General features: G+C 44.4%; 1 protein-coding gene across 2 annotated transcripts in view; it reads left to right on the top strand.

Annotated features, from left to right (window-relative positions):
* Positions 1-19,139, top strand: part of fbln2 (fibulin 2) — a 250,263-nt gene that overhangs the window by 7,618 nt on the left and 223,506 nt on the right. For both annotated transcript variants that reach the window (XM_070895340.1, XM_070895341.1), the window contains one exon: positions 1,807-1,923. In XM_070895340.1, coding sequence (XP_070751441.1) covers positions 1,807-1,923 — 117 coding nt within the window. The remainder of the gene's footprint in view (positions 1-1,806; positions 1,924-19,139) is intronic.

The following is a 19,139-nucleotide window of genomic DNA, read 5'->3' as shown; positions in this document are numbered from 1 at the left end:
ATTAAAATTTGAATTTGAAGAGTATTGGTCATTAATTGGATATGTTTATGTCTGCAGTTAAAAAAAAGTCATTTTTCTGAATTTGAATGACTTTCATACTAGTCTTTACGATGTGTTAAAGGTGCAAGAATTCCGCTGAGATACTTTAAAACAATCCAAGCAATGTTGCCCTATGAGGGTGTACTTGCACTAATGTGAGTGAAATAGTCTTGAAAAGCCACGTTGTCAGTCAATGTCAGTGAATAGCGGTTATACAGTCATGCAACATTTATAATTGAGTTTCAACATTATGTGTGATTATACCACAGGTAATCATTTGAGACTGGTACCCATTCAGAGTGATGGAGAGTTGGCAGAGCTCAGTTATACTGCTGGCTCTGCATTATTGCCCGAGTGAGGAAAATAGAGCATTGCAAGCCCACGTATGCAGAGTTGCACTCATAGGCCAGTTAAATTTGATTTTACCAGTTGGCCCTCTGCTAAAGTTGAACAAAAAGTGATCAACTGCCTTGGAATTTCCTTATAACTTTTGAGTTATGCTGCAGTCAGAGCAAAGCTGATGCAATGTGATATTTCCTCTCCCATGTTAGGTAGTAGTGGTCTAACTCTGCTTATCAAAATGGAACTTTGCACCTGAAGTACACTAAATAGGTTGCACCTCATCAATAGTACAGTAAACGTCAGGTACAGGTATGCTTGATCCAAGCAGTGTACCATGCGATGACCCATTCACCTTCATTGTTTCAAATTCCTTATCCAAGAACGAGTTATTCCCCAGTTACCAGTGCAAATGGTACCAGGCATATTAAATATGCCCAATCCACTCCAGAATGCCAGAGACAGCAAAAGAGACATTCAGAGATAAAAAAAGGACATGAATATAGAAGTCTGAAATAAAAGTAGTCAGTCAGGATCTTTTCAAGTTTTATTTTAATTTGAGAGTAACAATTTAGGTGAACATTGTATTGATGAATAAACAGTTAAAAGGTGCTATAATACAAAGATTCATAAATTGTTTATTTTTACCTAATTCAGAGAAATGTTTCTTTGCACATAGTGCACACATTGTTATAATTAGAGGATTTAACTCTATGTGGGAGAAATTGGCCAGCCTTGCGCACGTTTTTTCTGCGATATTTCACCTTTTTTGCCGGTAAAAGGTACCCACCTAAATTGGCCAAAGTTAACGAATGGCGGTTTTGAAATATCGCCGAAGAGCGGACCAATGATGTTCAACGCCCCAAAAAATTGCACCCTTAAAATTGGCTGTTTGGCACACCCGTACTTGGGGTGAAAAAAAAAATGCCCAAGAAAAGCCTGCGTTGAAGCCCCAGGAACAGCAATAGGTATGAAGACCTACAAAAAGGGTAAGTTGAAGTTTTTATTTTTAAATTATTTTTCAGCAATTCATTAGTTAAGTCTTTAGTGAATGTTTTCTGATCATTTATTTTTTGATTTTTGCAATTTTTTTTAATGTGTTTTCTCCCCTCCCAGGGCCTGCACTTTTGGCAGTGATAGCCTCAGGCTAAAGTTGGCGAGGACCGCAGTTTCCACTGTGAATCCTCGCGCAACACCGATTTTTAGCGTCGAGTGCATTTTTTTTGCCAATTTTACCCCCTTAAAAAATGGTGAAGTTTTTAGTGGTATTTTTTCCATAAAACGTCGGGGAAAAAATGATATCGCCAAAATCTGAATTTCTAGCCCTAGATGTGTTTATACTTTGTACCATACAGTTCAATTAACATATTAATGCACACGTACATGTAAGATTCATTTCAAAATCTAACAATTTTTTCCCTCTGACAGGAAATGTAGGACAGAATTTCAGTTACCAGCTTGTACAGAGTATTCCTCCTGGCGATCCATTGCTCACCAGTGTGACTCCCCTCCCCAGAGCAAGTAAGGGCGTTGAGCCTCCAACAGGTCAGTATTCCAAGCTTAAATATGACAACTGGCAGGTGACAAATACCATCCAATTAATCCAAATTGCCAAATAAAACTGCATTCATGCCGCTCAGCCTGCCTGTTAAAGATTGCTGGGATTATTAGAGGGAGAGAAGAGAAGTACTATGCTGCCAGTCATTGCTGTTCACTTAAAATAAAAGTTCGGTGGAAGCTCAAATCAGAAATGAAATCTGACCTTTGACACTGTGTTGAAAAGTGTGTTTTTTTATATTTAGCCTTTTATTATTTTAGATACCCCATTGTAGTATACTCAAAGGTCAGTTTGAAATTTAGGTAACTGAACACTGAAGGACTTGTACAATTCCAGCTAACAAAGCACCCTATGGAGGTACTGCTCATTGTGCTTCACGTTTCATGCTATTTTCAGTCATTTCCTGAGATTTATGTAACTTAATCCTGCCAAGACTCCAGTTCTATTAAACACAGCCACAGTTAGAATGTGCAAAATTGCCCCCATATTCTGACTTAAGAAATGACAGAAGTTGAAAAAATTTATTGTTTAAGCAATGCTCATTTATGTAATGGGATAGACTGATCATGGAAATCTTCCATCACATGGGTCTGCTGGTTGCACAGCATAATAGCTAACTATTTTAACTCTATACTCCTCAAAATGCTTCTAGTCATTTAATTACTTTGAAGGAATATAAATGAAAAAAGCTCATCTGTACTCACATTCGCTAGTAACTCTTGCACATTTAACAGAATCAAACAGAAACAGGTATGCACTATACATGTTAAATCCATCTAACATACCATGTTACATACATACCATGTATGGATTATACATGTTGGGCTGGATTTTCAGCTTTCGGGATTTCAGGGCGGTAATGACGACGGGGCGATACTGATACCGCCTGGAAAAAGTTTGCAGCCTCGCCTGCAAAATTCAGCAAAAAATGAGGTTCCATGATCGGGGACGCAAAATCAGATGTTACAAAACGAAATTATTGCACCCCAGCCGAAAATTGCAGCGTTAAAAAAGTTTTGTCGATTTAAGGAACTTCATTGCTGCTCAGTACCCTGGAACATAATGTTATATATTGTATAGTTTTATTTTGGTGGGGGGAGCTTTTGTTACTTTGTTGCAGTAAAATTTATGATTCATCCTTTGCCATTGGTATCTTGTGTATCATTACAACGTCCATTGGAGATGTGTCTTTATGGGGGCACATAGTGTGTCCAGTCTTGGCTCCATCCCTCAGTTTCTTCCATTTAGGAGAACCGGTCCATTATGAGCTAGCGACGTGTGACTCTTGGTCCATGCTCCCTCCCCCGTGGATGGTGTGTCTATCCAATTGGGATCTCGCCAGATTCCTCTTCGTCGTCCTCCTCCTCCTGAGGTGGGCCTGCAATCCCCATTGGCAATGTCTGGCCCCTCATGATGACCAAGTTGTGCAAGATGCAGCACACCACAATGAACTCGGGTACCTGTTGAGGGGAATATTGAAGGCTTCTTCCAGAGCGGTCCAGGCATCGGTCTGCCTGTAGGAGACGGAAGCGCAGCCTTCTTACACACTGCTCCTCAGAGAGCTGAAGGTGCCTGTAAACACATGGGGTGTAAGCCCTCCTCCCCAGACATCTTTGGCCTCTCCTCATCTGTGGGCCAACATGGCCAAGAGCCCTTCTTCTAACTTGATGCCGCCTGGCAATAGCATGGAACTTGTTATGCTGTCGAACTAATAATATCCCCATTAAGTTCTCTCACTGAAGTTGTAAGGGCACTGTAATGGCAGATAAAAGCGCTGTTTGCAAGTCGGAGTTTCACGCAGCGTGATGTGCGCAACCATTGCAGTCAATGTGACCTGCAATGTAGGAGCCTCATCCCTCCATTTAATACACTGCCAATACCGCCTGCTGCACCCTGGGAATGCCTGGTTTTTCAGATGTTTCTTAGGGTGGTGTTAAATGAGGCATTAGGCCCAAATTTTGCAACTGGAGCGGTAGCGGAGCGTTGCACGATGATTGATGTCATGATTTCAGTGAAACTAGAGAGAGGGACGGTAAGTTTTTGCACCACCGCAAACCATGAGCTGAATTTGCCAGCTGAGTGGTAAAAGCTGGACACTTGGCATTATGCCTAGAAATACCATCTACCGCCCCTCTGGGGTACAAACTGAACTGAACCAAAAATCCAGCCCATTAAATCCAAGGCACTCCCTGACAAAGGTAGTTACAAACTGAAATGTCTTCAGTTGTAAATCAACACATGCATACCAGGAAGGGTCATTAACAAATCTACTTTGGATTGAGTCCATATTTCAACAGCTTATGTAAACAGATATTTCTGCTTGTCCAGCAGTGATGAGGAATTAATGTGCTTTACTGGGTTCATTTCCAAATCCATATTGTCAAATGTAAGTAGCGTCAGTTATATGGGGTTCAAAATGTTTTTGGTATGACAACAAAGAGCATGTAGGGTAGGCTTACTGACCAATGGCCGTTGAATAATATGCATTGTGAACGCGGAACAAATCAAAAGAAAACTATTGTCTGAAATAAATGCCTGCGTTTTTCTGCAGAGTAAGCAAGTCAAAATTGTTTTCTTAGGCGTAGTAAATGAGAATTCAATTAGGATGGAGCCAATTTATTTTGAGTGAAACTAATGAGTGCTTCTCCCCCACCCTGCCATATAAATTGGCTTACTTCCATTACTGCCAGAAGTTCTACACTTGCGTGTCCAGAAAGAAAGACTTGCATTTATACGACCACCGGACGTCTCAAAGTGCTTTACAGCCAATGAAATACTTTTGGAGTGTAGTCACTGTTGTAACGTGGGAAACGCAGCAGTCAATTTATGCACATCAAGCTCCCACAAACAGCAATGTGATAATGACCAGGTAATCTGTTTTTGTTATGTTGATTGAGGGATAAATATTGGGCAGGTCATCAGGGATAACTCCCCTGCTCATCTTTGAAATAGTACCATGGGATCTTTTACGTCCACCTGAGAGGGCAGGCAGGGCCTCAGTTTAACATCTCATCCAAAAGACAACACCTCTGACAGTGCAGCACTCCCTCAGTACTGCACTGGAGTGTCAACCTAGATTTTTGTGCTCTGGAGTGGGTCTTGAACCCACAGGCAAGTGTGCTACCCACTGAACCACAGCTGACACTGTGATGGTTTTCCATTGCTTGTTGTAGCTGCATTAGTCAGGAGGGTGGGAGTTCAGGTCAACTGAAACTCCACTCACCTTGTGCCATGGCATCATTCCCAGTGAGTGAGGAGCAGAGGCCTTTCATTTAGATTTGGAGCATGTCCATTCTGCATGCGATTTTCCAGCGCCATTTATAAATGGGCCACCAATGTTTCAAGTGAATCAGCTGTCGAGGAGTAGCTGATTTGACAACACAAATAAATAACATAACTTAAGTCTTTTATACTTAAGTCATTTTTTGATCATTTTTGTTTTCTTTTCACCATTTTTGTTTATTTTTAATTCTGCTTGAACTTAGGGTCTCACTTCCCTTTAACTGTCCCCATTCTCTTTAAATTTCACCTAACAGCAATTTTCTGCTCCCTGCAGCCATTCAAATCTACCCCTGATGCTGTGAGATAAGCTGATCTTGGCAAACTGGGTGCCACGAGCACACTTTAATTTGAATGCGTCTAAAACACGCCAATAAATATTTCAGCCTAGACTTTGCCAATTTCAAAAAATCTAGGCTTTAATTTTGGCAGGCTGTATACCACCAAAGGCATTACGGTTAAAATGGATTGTGTCTGTATCTGCTGTCTATCCCAATGCACTTTACTGCAGGAGTTGTTGGATATGTACCAAAGTCATAGCTAAGTGGTTATGTTACTGTACTGGTAATCCAGAAACATGCACGAATGATCCAGAGACATGATTTCAAATCTCACCATGGCAGCTGTGGAATTTACATCTGGAATAAAAAGCTAGCATCAATAATGGTGACCATGAAAATATCGGATTGTTGTAAAAACTCAGCAGGTCCACTAATGCTCTTTAGGGGAGGAAAGCTGCTGTTCTTACCTGGTCAGGTCTATGTGTGATTCCAAACCCACAGCTATGTGGTTGACTGCAGTTCCAGAAGGCAGCTCACCACCACCTTCTCAAGGGCAGTTAGGGATGGGCAATAAATGCTGGCCTTGCCAGTGACGCACACATCCCATGAACAAATAAAAAAAAGTCAGTTGACTCACTGCCACCAATCGGGGATGAACACAAACCAAGGATCAAACCTGGAACTTTAGAACCAAACCATGCGCTGTATGTATTTAGCCCACCAGATCATTTATACATGACCCATAAGCTTTAGTGAACTTCCTTTGTTCTCCTATTTAATGATTTAATAATCAGCCGCCCGTTATATATCCGCCCAGTTTTTCTTCCTATTGCCTTCAATGGAAAAAACATTAGGCGCGGTGTATAACCGCTGGACAATTCACGACTGCCAGCTTCCCACCCTCACCAAAAGTCAAAATTGGCCTTAATGTCTGTTGTAATTTACTTACAGCATCGGAGAATGTGCTACCAGTGTAATAGTCTGTGTGACAATTTAGAGAGGGTTGATGTTAAGAATTATGTTATATTTTACTTTAGTACATTTGATTTGCTGCTCAGAAATTAAAAGATGATTAAAAAAAATACTTACCCAATAAGAAGTTATTGTAGAATGTAGCTTTAAAGACATGTTTTAAATCAAAAACAAAATACTGTGAATGCTGGAAATCTGAAATATAAACGGAAACTGCTGGATATATTTAAGTTTTATTATTTGTTGATATCATTGAAGAGATGGGAGAAGTGTTCTGGTCATTCAAATGTTCATAGATGTACAAGAAATGGCTTCTCGAATTGAAAACTTGCAGATATATTATCATGACTGGTTCTGCAAGGGGTTATTTTCTGCTTTCATATTCTTTGCAATAGGAACTAATTCTGAGATACAGGAAGTCCCCTTGAGTGCCCAAAATCATCACCTTCCTCTTTCCCATTGTAAAGAGAGGCCACAAATATTCAGATGCAGAGGAAGCTCATAGAAGACACTCGGCATTACAGAGAGTGTGGTAATATGAAAGTGAAGAAAAATACCTGCATTGATATAGCACCTTTCACAAAACTTAGGACGTCCCAAAATGTTTTATAGCCAAGGAAATACTTTTGAAGTGTGGTCACTGTTATAAGAACATAAGAACATAAGAAATAGGAACCGGAGTAGGCCATACAGCCCCTCGAGCCTGCTCTGCCATTCAATAAGATCATGGCTGATCTGATCATGGACTCAGCTCCACTTCCCCGCCCGCTCCCCATAACCCCTTATCCCCTTATCATTTGAGAAACTGTCTATTTCTGTCTTAAATTTATTCAATGTCCCAGCTCCCACAGCTCTCTGAGGCAGCGAATTCCACAGATTTACAACCCTCTGAGAGAAGAAATTTCTCCTCATCTCAGTTTTAAATGGGCGGCCTCTTATTCTAAGATCGTGCCCTCTAGTTCTAGTCTCCCCCATCAGTGGAAACATCCTCTCTACATCCACCTTAACAAGTCCCCTCATAATCTTATACGTTTCGATAAGATCACCTCTCATTCTTCTGAATTCCAACGAGTAGAGGCCCAACCTACTCAACCTTTCCTCATAAGTCAACCCCCTCATCCCCGAAATCAACCTAGTGAACCTTCTCTGAACTGCCTCCAAAGCAAGTATATCCTTTCGTAAATATGGAAACCAAAACTGCACGCAGTATTCCAGGTGTGGCCGCACCAATAACTTATATAGCTGTAGTAAGACTTCTCTGCTTTTATACTCCAACCCCTTTGCAATAAAGGCCAAGATTCCATTGGCCTTCCTGATCACTTGCTGTACCTGCATACTATCCTTTTGTGTTTCATGCACAAGTACCCCCAGGTCCCGCTGTACTGCAGCACTTTGCAATCTTTCTCCATTTAAATAATAACTTGCTCTGATTTTTTCTGCCAAAGTGCATGACCTCACACTTTCCAACATTATACTCCATCTGTCAAATTTTTGCCCACTCACTTAGCCTGTCTATGTCCTTTTGCAGAATTTTTTCGGTCCTCACACATTGCTTTTCCTCCCATCTTTGTATCGTCAGCAAACTTGGCTACATTACACTCAGTCCCTTCTTCCAAGTCAGTAATATAGATTGTAAATAGTTGGGGTCTCAGCACTGATCCCTGCGGCACCCCACTAGTTACTGGTTGCTAACCAGAGAATGAACCATTTATCCCGACTCTCTGTTCTCTGTTAGTTAACCAATCCTCTATCCATGCTAATATATTACCCCCAACCCCGTGAACTTTTATCTTGTGCAGTAACCTTTTATGTGGCACATTGTCAAATGCCTTCTGGAAGTCCAAATACACCACATCCACTGGTTCCCCTTTATCCACCTTGTTCGTTACATCCTCAAAGAACTCCAGCAAATTTGTCAAACATGACATCCCCTTCATAAATCCATGCTGACTTTGCCTGACCGAATGTTGCTTTTCCAAATGTCCTATTACTGCTTCTTTAATAATGGACTCCAACATTTTCCCAACCACAGATGTTAGGCTAACTGGTCTATAGTTTCCTGCTTTTTGTCTGCCTCCTTTTTTAAATAGGGGCGTTACACTTGCAGATTTCCAATCTGGTGGGACCTTTGGACCAGGGAATTTTGGTAAATTACAACCAATGCACCCACAATCCCTGCAGCTACTTCTCTTAAGATCCTAAGAAGCAAGCCATCAGGTCCAGGGGATTTATCTGCTTTTAGTCCCATTATCTTACTGAGTACCACCTCCTTAGTGATTGTGATTGTGTTAAGTTCTTCCCCCCCCCCCATAGCCTCTAGACTATCCACTGTTGGAATATTGTTAGTGTTCTCTACCATAAAGACTGGTACAAAATATTTGTTCAGAGTTTCTGCCATCTCCATGTTCCCTATCACCAATTCTCCGGTCTCGTCCTCCAAGGGACCAACTGGGACACTGATGAAGGAAGCAGTGTGGAATTATGATACTGGGAAAGTTTCAAGTCATTTGAGTAGGTTAAAGAGGCTCTGTGTGTGTGCTATAACCTTTGTGAGTTTAACACAGTTGAACACATGTCATTCTTTGTGGGTTAGACAGTTTTTCGTCAACTATGCTTTTTCCATCTGGTTTCTCCTATCAGTGGTAATGCATTGATAAAAGATCCAAAAGAAAACTACAGTTACTTGCCAAAATTCCCTCGTTCTTGAAATCCTTTACAGCAGTAGTAAATTCACCGATTTGACACTAAAGTTATATAGGGAGATGGTTCTTTTTATGTATGCAACACCTTATAACCAGCATTCGACTGCCACCACCACCAGAAGGCGTATCTGTTGGAGTCCCAAGGGTTCCCAGCATCCCTTGGGAGCACTGCATATAAGCAGGCCTCCCATGCTGTGCCACTACTCTGGAGTCAGAATAAAGAGATTAAGGTCACACTTACTCAAGTCTACAGTACTCAGTCACATTGCTTTATTTGAGACAAAACAACTGACGACAAGTAATAGATAACGAACCATCACGCGAAAATGCAGAGAACTGTTGGTATATTGGAGAAATTCTCAGAAGGTGATGATTGGGAAGTATTCATGGAGTGACTCAACCAATACTTCGTGGCCAATGAGCTGGATGGCAATGAGAACGCTGCCAAACGAAGGGCAATCCTCCTCACCATCTACGGGGCAACAACTTATGGCCTCATGAAGAATCTTCTTGCTCCGGTGAAACCAACAACCAAATCGTATGAAGAACTGTGACGCTGAACCGGAAGCACCTAAATCCGAAGGAGAACGTTCTGAAGGCAAGGTATCAATTTTATACATGTCGACGGTCTGAAGGCCAGGAAGTCTGACGCCTTGCAGGATTCCTGGAGCAAATGCTAAGAGACTTTTTTGTGCTTGGCATTGGCCATGAGGTTATCCTTCGCAAACTATTGATTGTTGAAACACAGAATCTGAGCAATGCCATAACGAAAGCCCAGGCATTTCTGCCCACCAGCGATAACACCAAACAAATTTCATAGCATAAAGATGCATTGGCAAGTACTGTACACAAAGTAACGTTGTTTTCAGGCAGGAATGCATATGGCAGAACATACACGCCTGCAGCTGCACGACCTCAGATGACTCAGAGTCCGCCATCAAGTGTGAATGCGAGGCAATCAACACCTTGTTGACGCTGCAGAGGTGATCATCGAGCCCATCAATGCCGCTTCAAACACTATGCGTGCAAAGGCTGTGGAACAATGGGATACCTCCAGCGAATGAGCAGATGAGCTGCAAACCACCACATTGCAGAGGAAGATGCATCAAACTGAACTAGAGTCTCGAACCGAGGAGGCAGAAGTGTACGGGGTACACACCTTCACCACGAAATGTCCACCGATCATGTTAAAAGTTGAACTGAACGGAATTCCAGTATCCATGGAATTGGACATGGTGCGAATCAGTCTATCATGAGCAAAAAGGCCTTCGAGAGGCTGTGGTGCAACAAGGTACAAAGGCCCAAGCTGAACCCTATTCATACCAAGCTGAGAACTTACACTAAAGAGCTGATCCCTGTAATTGACAGTGCAGCAGTAAAAGTCTTCTATGATGGAGCGGTGCTCGAACTACCACTATAGATTGTACCAGGAGATGCCTCACACTGTTCGGCAGAAGCTGGCTGGGGAAAATCCGCTGGAACTGGGTCGAGATCCGAGCTCTTTCATCCGTCGACAACGCCTCATGTGCCCAGGTTTTGAGCAAGTTCCCGTTGTTGTTTGAGCCAGGCATCGGAAATTTCTCTGGGGCGAAGGTGCAGATCCACTTGGTTCCTGATACACGACCCATCCACCACAAGGCACGTGCGATGCCACACATGATGCGAGAGAAAGTGAAGATCGAGCTGGACAGGCTGCAACAAGGGGGCATTATCGCGCCAGTTGAGTTCAACGAGTGGGCCAGTCCGAGTGTTCTGGTTCTCAAGGGCGATGGCACGATCAGAATTTGTGGGGACTATAAAGTAACGATTAACCATTTTTCGCTGCAGGACCAGTACCCACTACCCAAGGCAGACGACCTATTTGCAACGCTGGCAGGAGGGAAGACGTTCACCAAGTTGGACCTGACCTTGGCCTACATGACGCAGGAGCTGGTGGAATCTTCGAAAGGCCTCACCTGCATCAACACGCACAAAGGTCTGTTCATCTACAATAGATGCCCGTTTGGGATTCGATCGGCCGCAGCTATTTTTCAAAGGAACATGGAGGGTCTGCTAAAGTTGGTTCCGCGCACCGTGGTTTTCCAGGATGAAATATTGATCACAGGTTGGGACATCATCGAACATTTGCAGAACCTGGAAGAGGTTCTAAGTCGGCGAGATCGTGCGGGACTCAGGTTGAAACGCTCGAAGTGTGTTTTTCTGGCGCCAGAGGTCAAGTTCTTAGGGAGAAGAATTGCGGCAGACGGCATCAGATCCACCAACGCCAAGACAGAGGCCATCAAGAATGTGCTGAGACTACAGAATGTGACGGAGCTGCAGCCGTTCCTGGGACTCCTCAATTATTTTCGTAATTTCCTACCCGGGTTAAGTACCTTGCTAGAACCTCTACATGTGTTGCTATGCAAGGGAGATGACTGGGTATGGGGGAAATCGCAAGAGACTGCTTTTGAGAAAGCCAGAAATCTGTTATGTTCCAACAAACTGCTTGTTCAGTATGACACGAGACTCCCAAAGCAAGCGCTCTACTCGGAACTCGTCCACGGCAAACGAGCCAAAGGTGGGCAGAGGAAACGTTACAAGGACACCCTCAAAGTCTCCCTGATAAAGTGCGACATCCCCACTGACACCTGGGAGTCCTTGGCCATAGACTAAATGGAGGAAGTGCATTTGGGAGAGCGATGAGCTCCTCGAGTATCGTCGCCGAGAGCATGCAGAAATCAAGCGCAGGCAGCGGAAGGAGCGTGCGGCAAACCAGGCTCCCTGCCCACCCTTTCCTTCCGACTATCTGTCCCACCTGTGACAGAAACTGTGGTTCTCGTATTTGACTGTAGAGTCACCTAAGAACTCATGTTAAGAGTGTAAGCAAGTCTTCCTTGATTCTGAGGGACTGCCTATGATGAGCCAAAGAGGGAGTAGGATGTTTGAGATCAAACTTGCAAATGGACTAACTTGCAGAAAGCATTTGGACCAAACCAAACTGCGATTCACAGACAGCCACGAGCAACCTGAAGAGGACACCACCAACGTCAACCTTCCGATAAACACACAAGTGGCAACCGACAGCACAGTTGACCACGAAGCTGAACTTATCATCCCCAGCAGCCCAACAAGGCCAGCCGTGCAGCAGCCCAGCGAAGGCCCAACCAACTCACCTGCACCTGTGTTTGTACCGAGACGATCGACTCGGGAGCGGAAAGCCCCAGATCGTCTCACCCTGTAAATAAGTGTACTATTGACTTTGGGGGGAGTGATGTTATGTATGCAGCACCTTATAACCAGCGTTCTACTGCCACCAGAGGGCGCATCTGTTGGAGTCCCAAGGGATCCCAGCACCCCTTGGGAACACTGTATATAAGCAGGCTGTACCAGCATTCTGGAGTCAGAATAAAGAGACTAAGATCACACTTACTCAACTCTACAGTACTCAGTCACATTGCTTTATTTGAGACATAACTGTTCTTCTTTGTGAATTTGCACCCCTGCTTCAACTAGTCGTCATGTCAACATTCTATTCTGCTCCTGTGGTAACAGGATCATTAAAGACCCCTTTATTAATCACTGCCTTTAACTTTTTGTAATTTATTCAGGCATGGGGACTGGCATATTTTTCTAGAGTACTTGCAGTCCCTAAAACCACCTCCATCTGTACTGCAAAATCAGTATATATATATATTTTAATAATTTGTCAGGAGGCATATAAATTTCAATAGCATGACTTACTGTTAATATAAATATATCATCAACTCAGGAAGAAACTGAGGAGGGGTGGAACATGTTTCCAAGTTATCAGAGGAAAAATCTAGGCCTCATGCCAGCATTAGTGTTTTATTAGTATTCTCAGAATATTTAGAGTACCACCGAGTTGTGGAACTAAAATGTTTAACTAGCTCCATGACAAGTTTGTTAAGCCTATTTCTGGCCATAATTTCTAACTTTAACCATTGCTAGTGCTATTTTCCATATGCCGGACAAAATTCACTAGAGGGCAACTGATGGGCGCTTTCATGGGGAAGTATTAAAGGGGCTGTGTAGCTCAGATTAAAATAGTTACACAATTATTGTAGATTTTCTTCTCATCATATTTGGTAAGAAATAATTTGAAACTGCCTCAACTCAATTAATACAATCTTTGCTGGTGGCAGAAGAATTTGCTGCATCTCCCAATACATTGGCCCGAAAATTGCAGTCAGCAGCGAAGCAAAGGCGTTCGTCGCTGGCCGCGAAGAAAGCTGTCCACAGAGATCTCACGTTCTCTGTGGTGAGAAGTTTGCCATTCTCGCCGTTCATTTGAATTCGGTGCTCTGTAATGGGAATTCCTAGTGCGATGCTGCTGTGATGCCTAAGCAGCCAATCACATTGCAGAATTCTTACAGACAGGAAACGAGGAAACGAGAAGCTGCTTGTATCCAGACTTTTCAAAAATGTTACAGAGAGAAATAAAGATTGGGAGTCTCACATGAGGATAAGGTAGAAGCTGAAAGATGAACCAACTTTTAAAAACAAACATTTTTTTAAAGTTTAAAAAAAAATTGGAATTTTTATCATAATGGGGAAATTTGACACACCGCAAATATAAAATTAAAAAGTCTTTCAGGGTCGTAATGTTTGTTTAGCAGTCAATGCGTTGTTAAAACCCCAGTTATACCCATTCCAATGAGACTTAACATTTAACAACTTTTTTGCTGTGGAAAATCCCAAGTTTTCATCAGTTTTACTGATTGCACTGATAGCCAGATATGCCGGGGAATGGAGGGGGTAGGGGCGCTGGTGGGGTGGTGATGGTGGGGAGCAGGTGCACAGCGCAGCCTGTGTCCGAGCAGTGAATGACTGACCACAAATTCAGGATTTCCATGTTTAGATGAGCATGCGCTAAATCCTGGTCAGTTTCAGAGGGTATTGATGACGAACGTTGAGAGTTCTTTGTCATTGCCAACCTGAAATTCCGGGCCATTGGTTTAGTGTTAACTACCAGTAGCATAGTGGGGTGTGGTGCTTTTTTGCAGTACAGGATTTGCAGATATGTCACAAGAAGAGAATACGGCCTGGCAGGATGGTGAATACTTACTCTTTGTCAGCACTGGTTTGGGTAATGGCTGTTAAATCGTCATAGAAAAAGTGTAGCATAGGCATTATGTTGGCGTTATCTTTGGTTTTGCAGTTCTAAGTATTTGAGCAACGTAGTCAAATGCACACCAATGTGCTATATCAAAATGTTAGATAAAAAGGTGTATTACATTAATAACTTATCTCTGTTTTCTAATAGAATTTCTTTCTGTTCATGATGAGTAATCAAAAACTATACAATTCAAATCTCACTATGTATGTAATAAAAACATAAGAACATAAGAAATAAGAGCAGGTGTAGACATACAGCCCCTCGAGCCTGCACCGCCATTCAATAAGATCATGGCTGATCTGATCATGGACTCAACTCCACTTCCCCGCCCACTCCCTTATCATTTAAGAAACTGTCTATTTCTATCTTAAATTTATTCAGTGTCCCAGCTTCCACAGCTCTCTGAGGCAGCGAATTCCATAGATTTACAACCCTTTGAGAGAAGAAATTTCTCCTCATCTCTGTTTTAAATGGGTGGCCCCTTATTCTAAGATCATGCCCTCTAGTTCTAGTCTCCCCCATCAGTGGAACCATCGGGCCCAAGTATCCCCAACCCCTTTTTCCGGCGCACTAACATGAGATGCGCCGACTTTGTGCGCTCAAAACGGTGCCAAAAAACTTACTGCGTGGTCCTGGTGCGGTGTTTCTGTTTGAGTGGGGGGGGCGAAGCTGCAGCCCTGTGCCAAAAACAGTGCCGGCAGATGTGCGCATGCGCAGTGAAGTCTGTGTGCATGTGCAGTAGCTCCTCGCCCTCCCAGCGTGTCCTGAAGCTCGCCGCCCCGATCCCAGGCCGAGTAGCCTGCCGCTGTTAAACAGATTTGATGAGTATATTAGCTGCCCCACTCTGGAGATATGAGATTCGGGTTTGACGTTTTGGGGTCTTTTCTACTTTGGCCTTTGTAATTTAGATCACATTCAGTGATACTGATTTCTAGGTAAGTTTCTGATAGCGAGCTCAGGATAATGAACAGAAAGTTTTCTGTAAATTGCTACTGGATTTATTCTATGCCTCCTCAGGAACTTTCTTCCATCTTTCAAAAGCAGCAGAGCATCACATTACACTTCATTTCAGAATTAACAAGTGAACTGATTGAATTGATTGAATAATATGTGAACATGTAAAGGTAATATATCTACAGTTGATATGCTAACCTGCTCGTCAAAGGAAAAGAATCAAAGGTCACCATCTATACGCTATTAATTTGTTGTTTAGCTTTGTAAAAGTAGCTCCTTGCCCTCCCAGCGCATCCCGATGCTTGTCGCCCCTATCCCGGGCCGAGTGGCCTGTCGCACAGGCCGGCCACTGCCTTCCCACCCCGTGTCTGCACCCCCCCCTCCCGTGTCTCAGTTTAATAGACAAACTAGTTAATGTAATCGGATTGTCCAGAGGCCCTGAGCTCATCTGGAGTAGAGGGTGGTGAAGTACCTGTCCACTGATAGTGGACTCCAGTTGTTGAACTGCTCCTGGTACCTCTGCAGGAGGTACCTCTGGTCCATTTGGGTTCCTGGTGTTAGCCCAATGCCTGGTTTCTTCACACGCCCCTCACATTGGGCTCCCAACAGAACAATGAGAAGGAAAGTGAGATAGGAATGCCCCTTTATATCTCATTTACATTGCTGAGATGGCAGGCTCAGCTCTGTTCCCACCCCCAAAGAAGCCCCAGAAAGCCCCTGGCAATTTAAAAGTGGGTGGAGTACCAGTGAGATGTGTATTTGCCTTTGTAATGTATTTGCTTGATGGGTTCTTTGCTTAAGAATTCATAGCAACATATTGCTATTAAGAACTAGTTGGTTTATGAGCAAAAGTTTAACAATCACACGACACATTACCAGTTCATCCACCAGGCGCACAACCACCTGCTTCATCATGGATCTCCTGAACCCAACTGGCTGGGGTTTTATTGAGTCTTGTGAACATCACGTGACTGGCTAAGCCACTCCCAACAAATGTAAATCAAATGACCCCTTATTAAAGGGGCTTGAAAACCAAACAATTTAAACAAATTAAACTTTAAACTTTAAACGGTCAAATTAAAATTTGGTTGCTGGGGGTGATGATGCACTCCAGTCCCTCCGGCGCCCACCTCTCGCGGAAGGCCGCAAGCATACCGGTGGACACCGCGTGCTCCATCTCCAGGGACACCCTGGCTCGGATGTAACCGTGGAAGAGAGGCAGGGAGTCGGGCTGAACGACCCTCTCGACCGCCCGCTGCCTGGACCAGCTGATGGCTCCCTTGGCCATGCACAGGAGCAGTCCTACGAGGAGGCCATCCGACCTGCCCACTCCCCTCCGCACAGGGTGCCCAAAGATCAGGAGTGTGGGACTGAAGTGCAACCAGAATTTGAGGAGCAGCCCCTTCAAATATTAGAATAGGGGCTGGAACCTCGCACATTCCATAAAAACGTGGAACACGGACTCCTCCAGACTGCAGAAATTGCAGGCGGCCTGGGAGCCCGTGAACCGACTTAAAAACTTATTGCACGGGACTACTCCGTGCACCACCCTCCAGGCCAAGTCCCCAATAAATAGGGGAAGGACTCCCACGTAGAGTGCACTCCATTGGGGACCCCCACCTCCTCTGGACGGCAAGATGGTGTGCCATGGCGTGTCCGGACGGCAGACGAGGATGGCAACGTGGAGAGTGTGCAAGAGCAGCCCGTACAGGAATCCCCTCCGCGCAGAACTGAAAGGCACAGAGGGTATTTCCTGGAGGATGCTCAAGTTGTGAGGATCAGCAGCTCTCCCAACTATTTTGTTGTAAAACTTTAATCAAGTGCCCCCTGATTAAAGGGGGGGGGGGCGCACATTCCAAGAACTTTTCAAGTGCCCCCCTTGTTTTTTAAATTTTTTTTTAATTTTTAAATTTTTTTTGAAGGCACAGAAGCACAAATTATACAAGTGCCCACTGGCTAGAAGGGGCGGGGGGGGGGGGGCACTAAAACCGACAAACATGGACAAATTAAACTTTAGACACTAACACATCAAATCAAAATTTGGTTGCCGGGGGTGATGATGCACACCAGTCCTTCCGGCGCCCACCTCTCTCGGAAGGCCGCGAGCGTACCGGTGGACACCGCGTGCTCCATCTCCAGGGACACCCTGGCTCGGATGTAACCGTGGAAGAGAGGCAGGCAGTCGGGCTGAATGACCCCCTCAACTGCCCGCTGCCTGGACCGGCTGATGGCCCCCTTGGCCATGCCCAGGAGCAGTCCTACAAGGAGGCCTTCAGACCAACCCGCTCCCCTTTGCATAGGGTGCCCAAAGATCAGGAGTGTGGGACTGAAGTGTAAACAGAATTTGAGGAGCAGCCCCTTCAAATATTGGAAGAGGGGCTGCAACCTCGTACATTCAATAAACACGTGGAACATGGACTCTTCCAGACCGCAGAAATTGCAGGCAGCCTAGGAGCCCGTGAGCCGACTTAAAAACTTATTGCACGGGACTGCTCCGTGCACCACCCTCCAGACCAAGTCCCCAATAAATAGAGGGAAGACTCCCGCGTAGAGTGCACTCCATTGGGGACCTCTGCATCCTTCGGACGGCAAGATGGTGTGCCATGGCACAACACTGCCCCCCAGTCATCAAGTTGCACGGCGCAGCCCTGGACAATATGGACCATTTCCCATACCTTGGGAGCCTCTTACCAACAAAAGCAGACAGTGATGAGGAAATTCAACACTGCCTCCAGTGCGCCAGCATAGCCTTCGGCCGCCTGAAGCAGTAAAGGAGCGATTTTCCTGAGATTTGGATCTGGTAATGGTGATTTCCCAGGTACAAAGCCCAGGAAAAAAACATCAGAAATCCATTACGCGAGGGGTCTCCACCCTCCTCACATTGCCTCAGGATCTCTAGGACTTTTCCCGAGGCCGGGCTAGAATGTTTGCACCTGAAGTAGTGCAGGCTAAGGACTGCAAGGTAAGTGAGCAGAACAGGGCATTTCCACCCCCCGCCATTTTTCTCTTACCGTCAGTGGGGCACTCATTTAAGGGGTACCCAGAAAATGTAGGCCTTGGGCCCTTTGCCTAGTCCCTCAGAGAACTGGAGAAGGACAAGCAGCATTCAAGCAGGTCCCAAAGGTCAGCCTGTCTTTTATATTACATGGACATCAAACCAACATTCCTCATCTCCTCCCTTCTGTTTTTGGAGGGCAGCCAGGATTTCTCAAACATGGCAGCCATTGCCACTGCTCCAGGCCTCTCACACCTTCAGTAGTGGACTTCCTCGACCCTCCTCTAGGCACTAGGTCCTTTCTGCTTGGGGGTGGGGTGGGGGGGAGAGATAGATGGGGCCTTATAAATGATTTTAATCTGTTTCAGGACTGGTCAGGTGCAACATTTTGGGTGACTAGCACCCAGATGAGGGGGGTCATAGAAAAATTGTCCTATATAAAAGGGGTCATCCTGAAACTGTAGACCGCTGTGGTCAGACTATATACTTTGCGTTTTGGTCACCCAGATACAAGGGAAACATTGAAGCCTGAAGTCAGTGCAAAGGAGCTACAAGGCATCCTAATGTCAGAGGATTGAGTTATGGAGAAAGATTGGAAGAACTTGGGCTTTTAAGCCTTGAAAATGATTGACAGGGATCCACATAAAGGCACATGCGATGGTGAATAGTATCGGGAAATGCAAACTAGAATACTACTTCAAGGTGTACTATGGCAATAGAGAAAGAGACACAGGCTCAAACTGATAAAAGAGAAGCTTACAACTGATGTAATGAAGTTCTTCTTTCACAAACACACACATGCCTCTTTCAAAGTGTATTTTGTGCTGTATGCAGCAAAACACTATCATCCTGTCAATTCTCTCCAGGGCACAATGTCAGGCACCAGGCACTGGTGTGGTCCAAA

This window comes from Pristiophorus japonicus, chromosome 12 (assembly GCF_044704955.1).
Source record: "Pristiophorus japonicus isolate sPriJap1 chromosome 12, sPriJap1.hap1, whole genome shotgun sequence".
Lineage (NCBI taxonomy): Eukaryota > Metazoa > Chordata > Chondrichthyes > Pristiophoridae > Pristiophorus > Pristiophorus japonicus.
The sequence above is the reverse complement of the archived record's forward strand: the minus strand, read 5'-3'. Positions and strand labels throughout refer to the sequence as shown.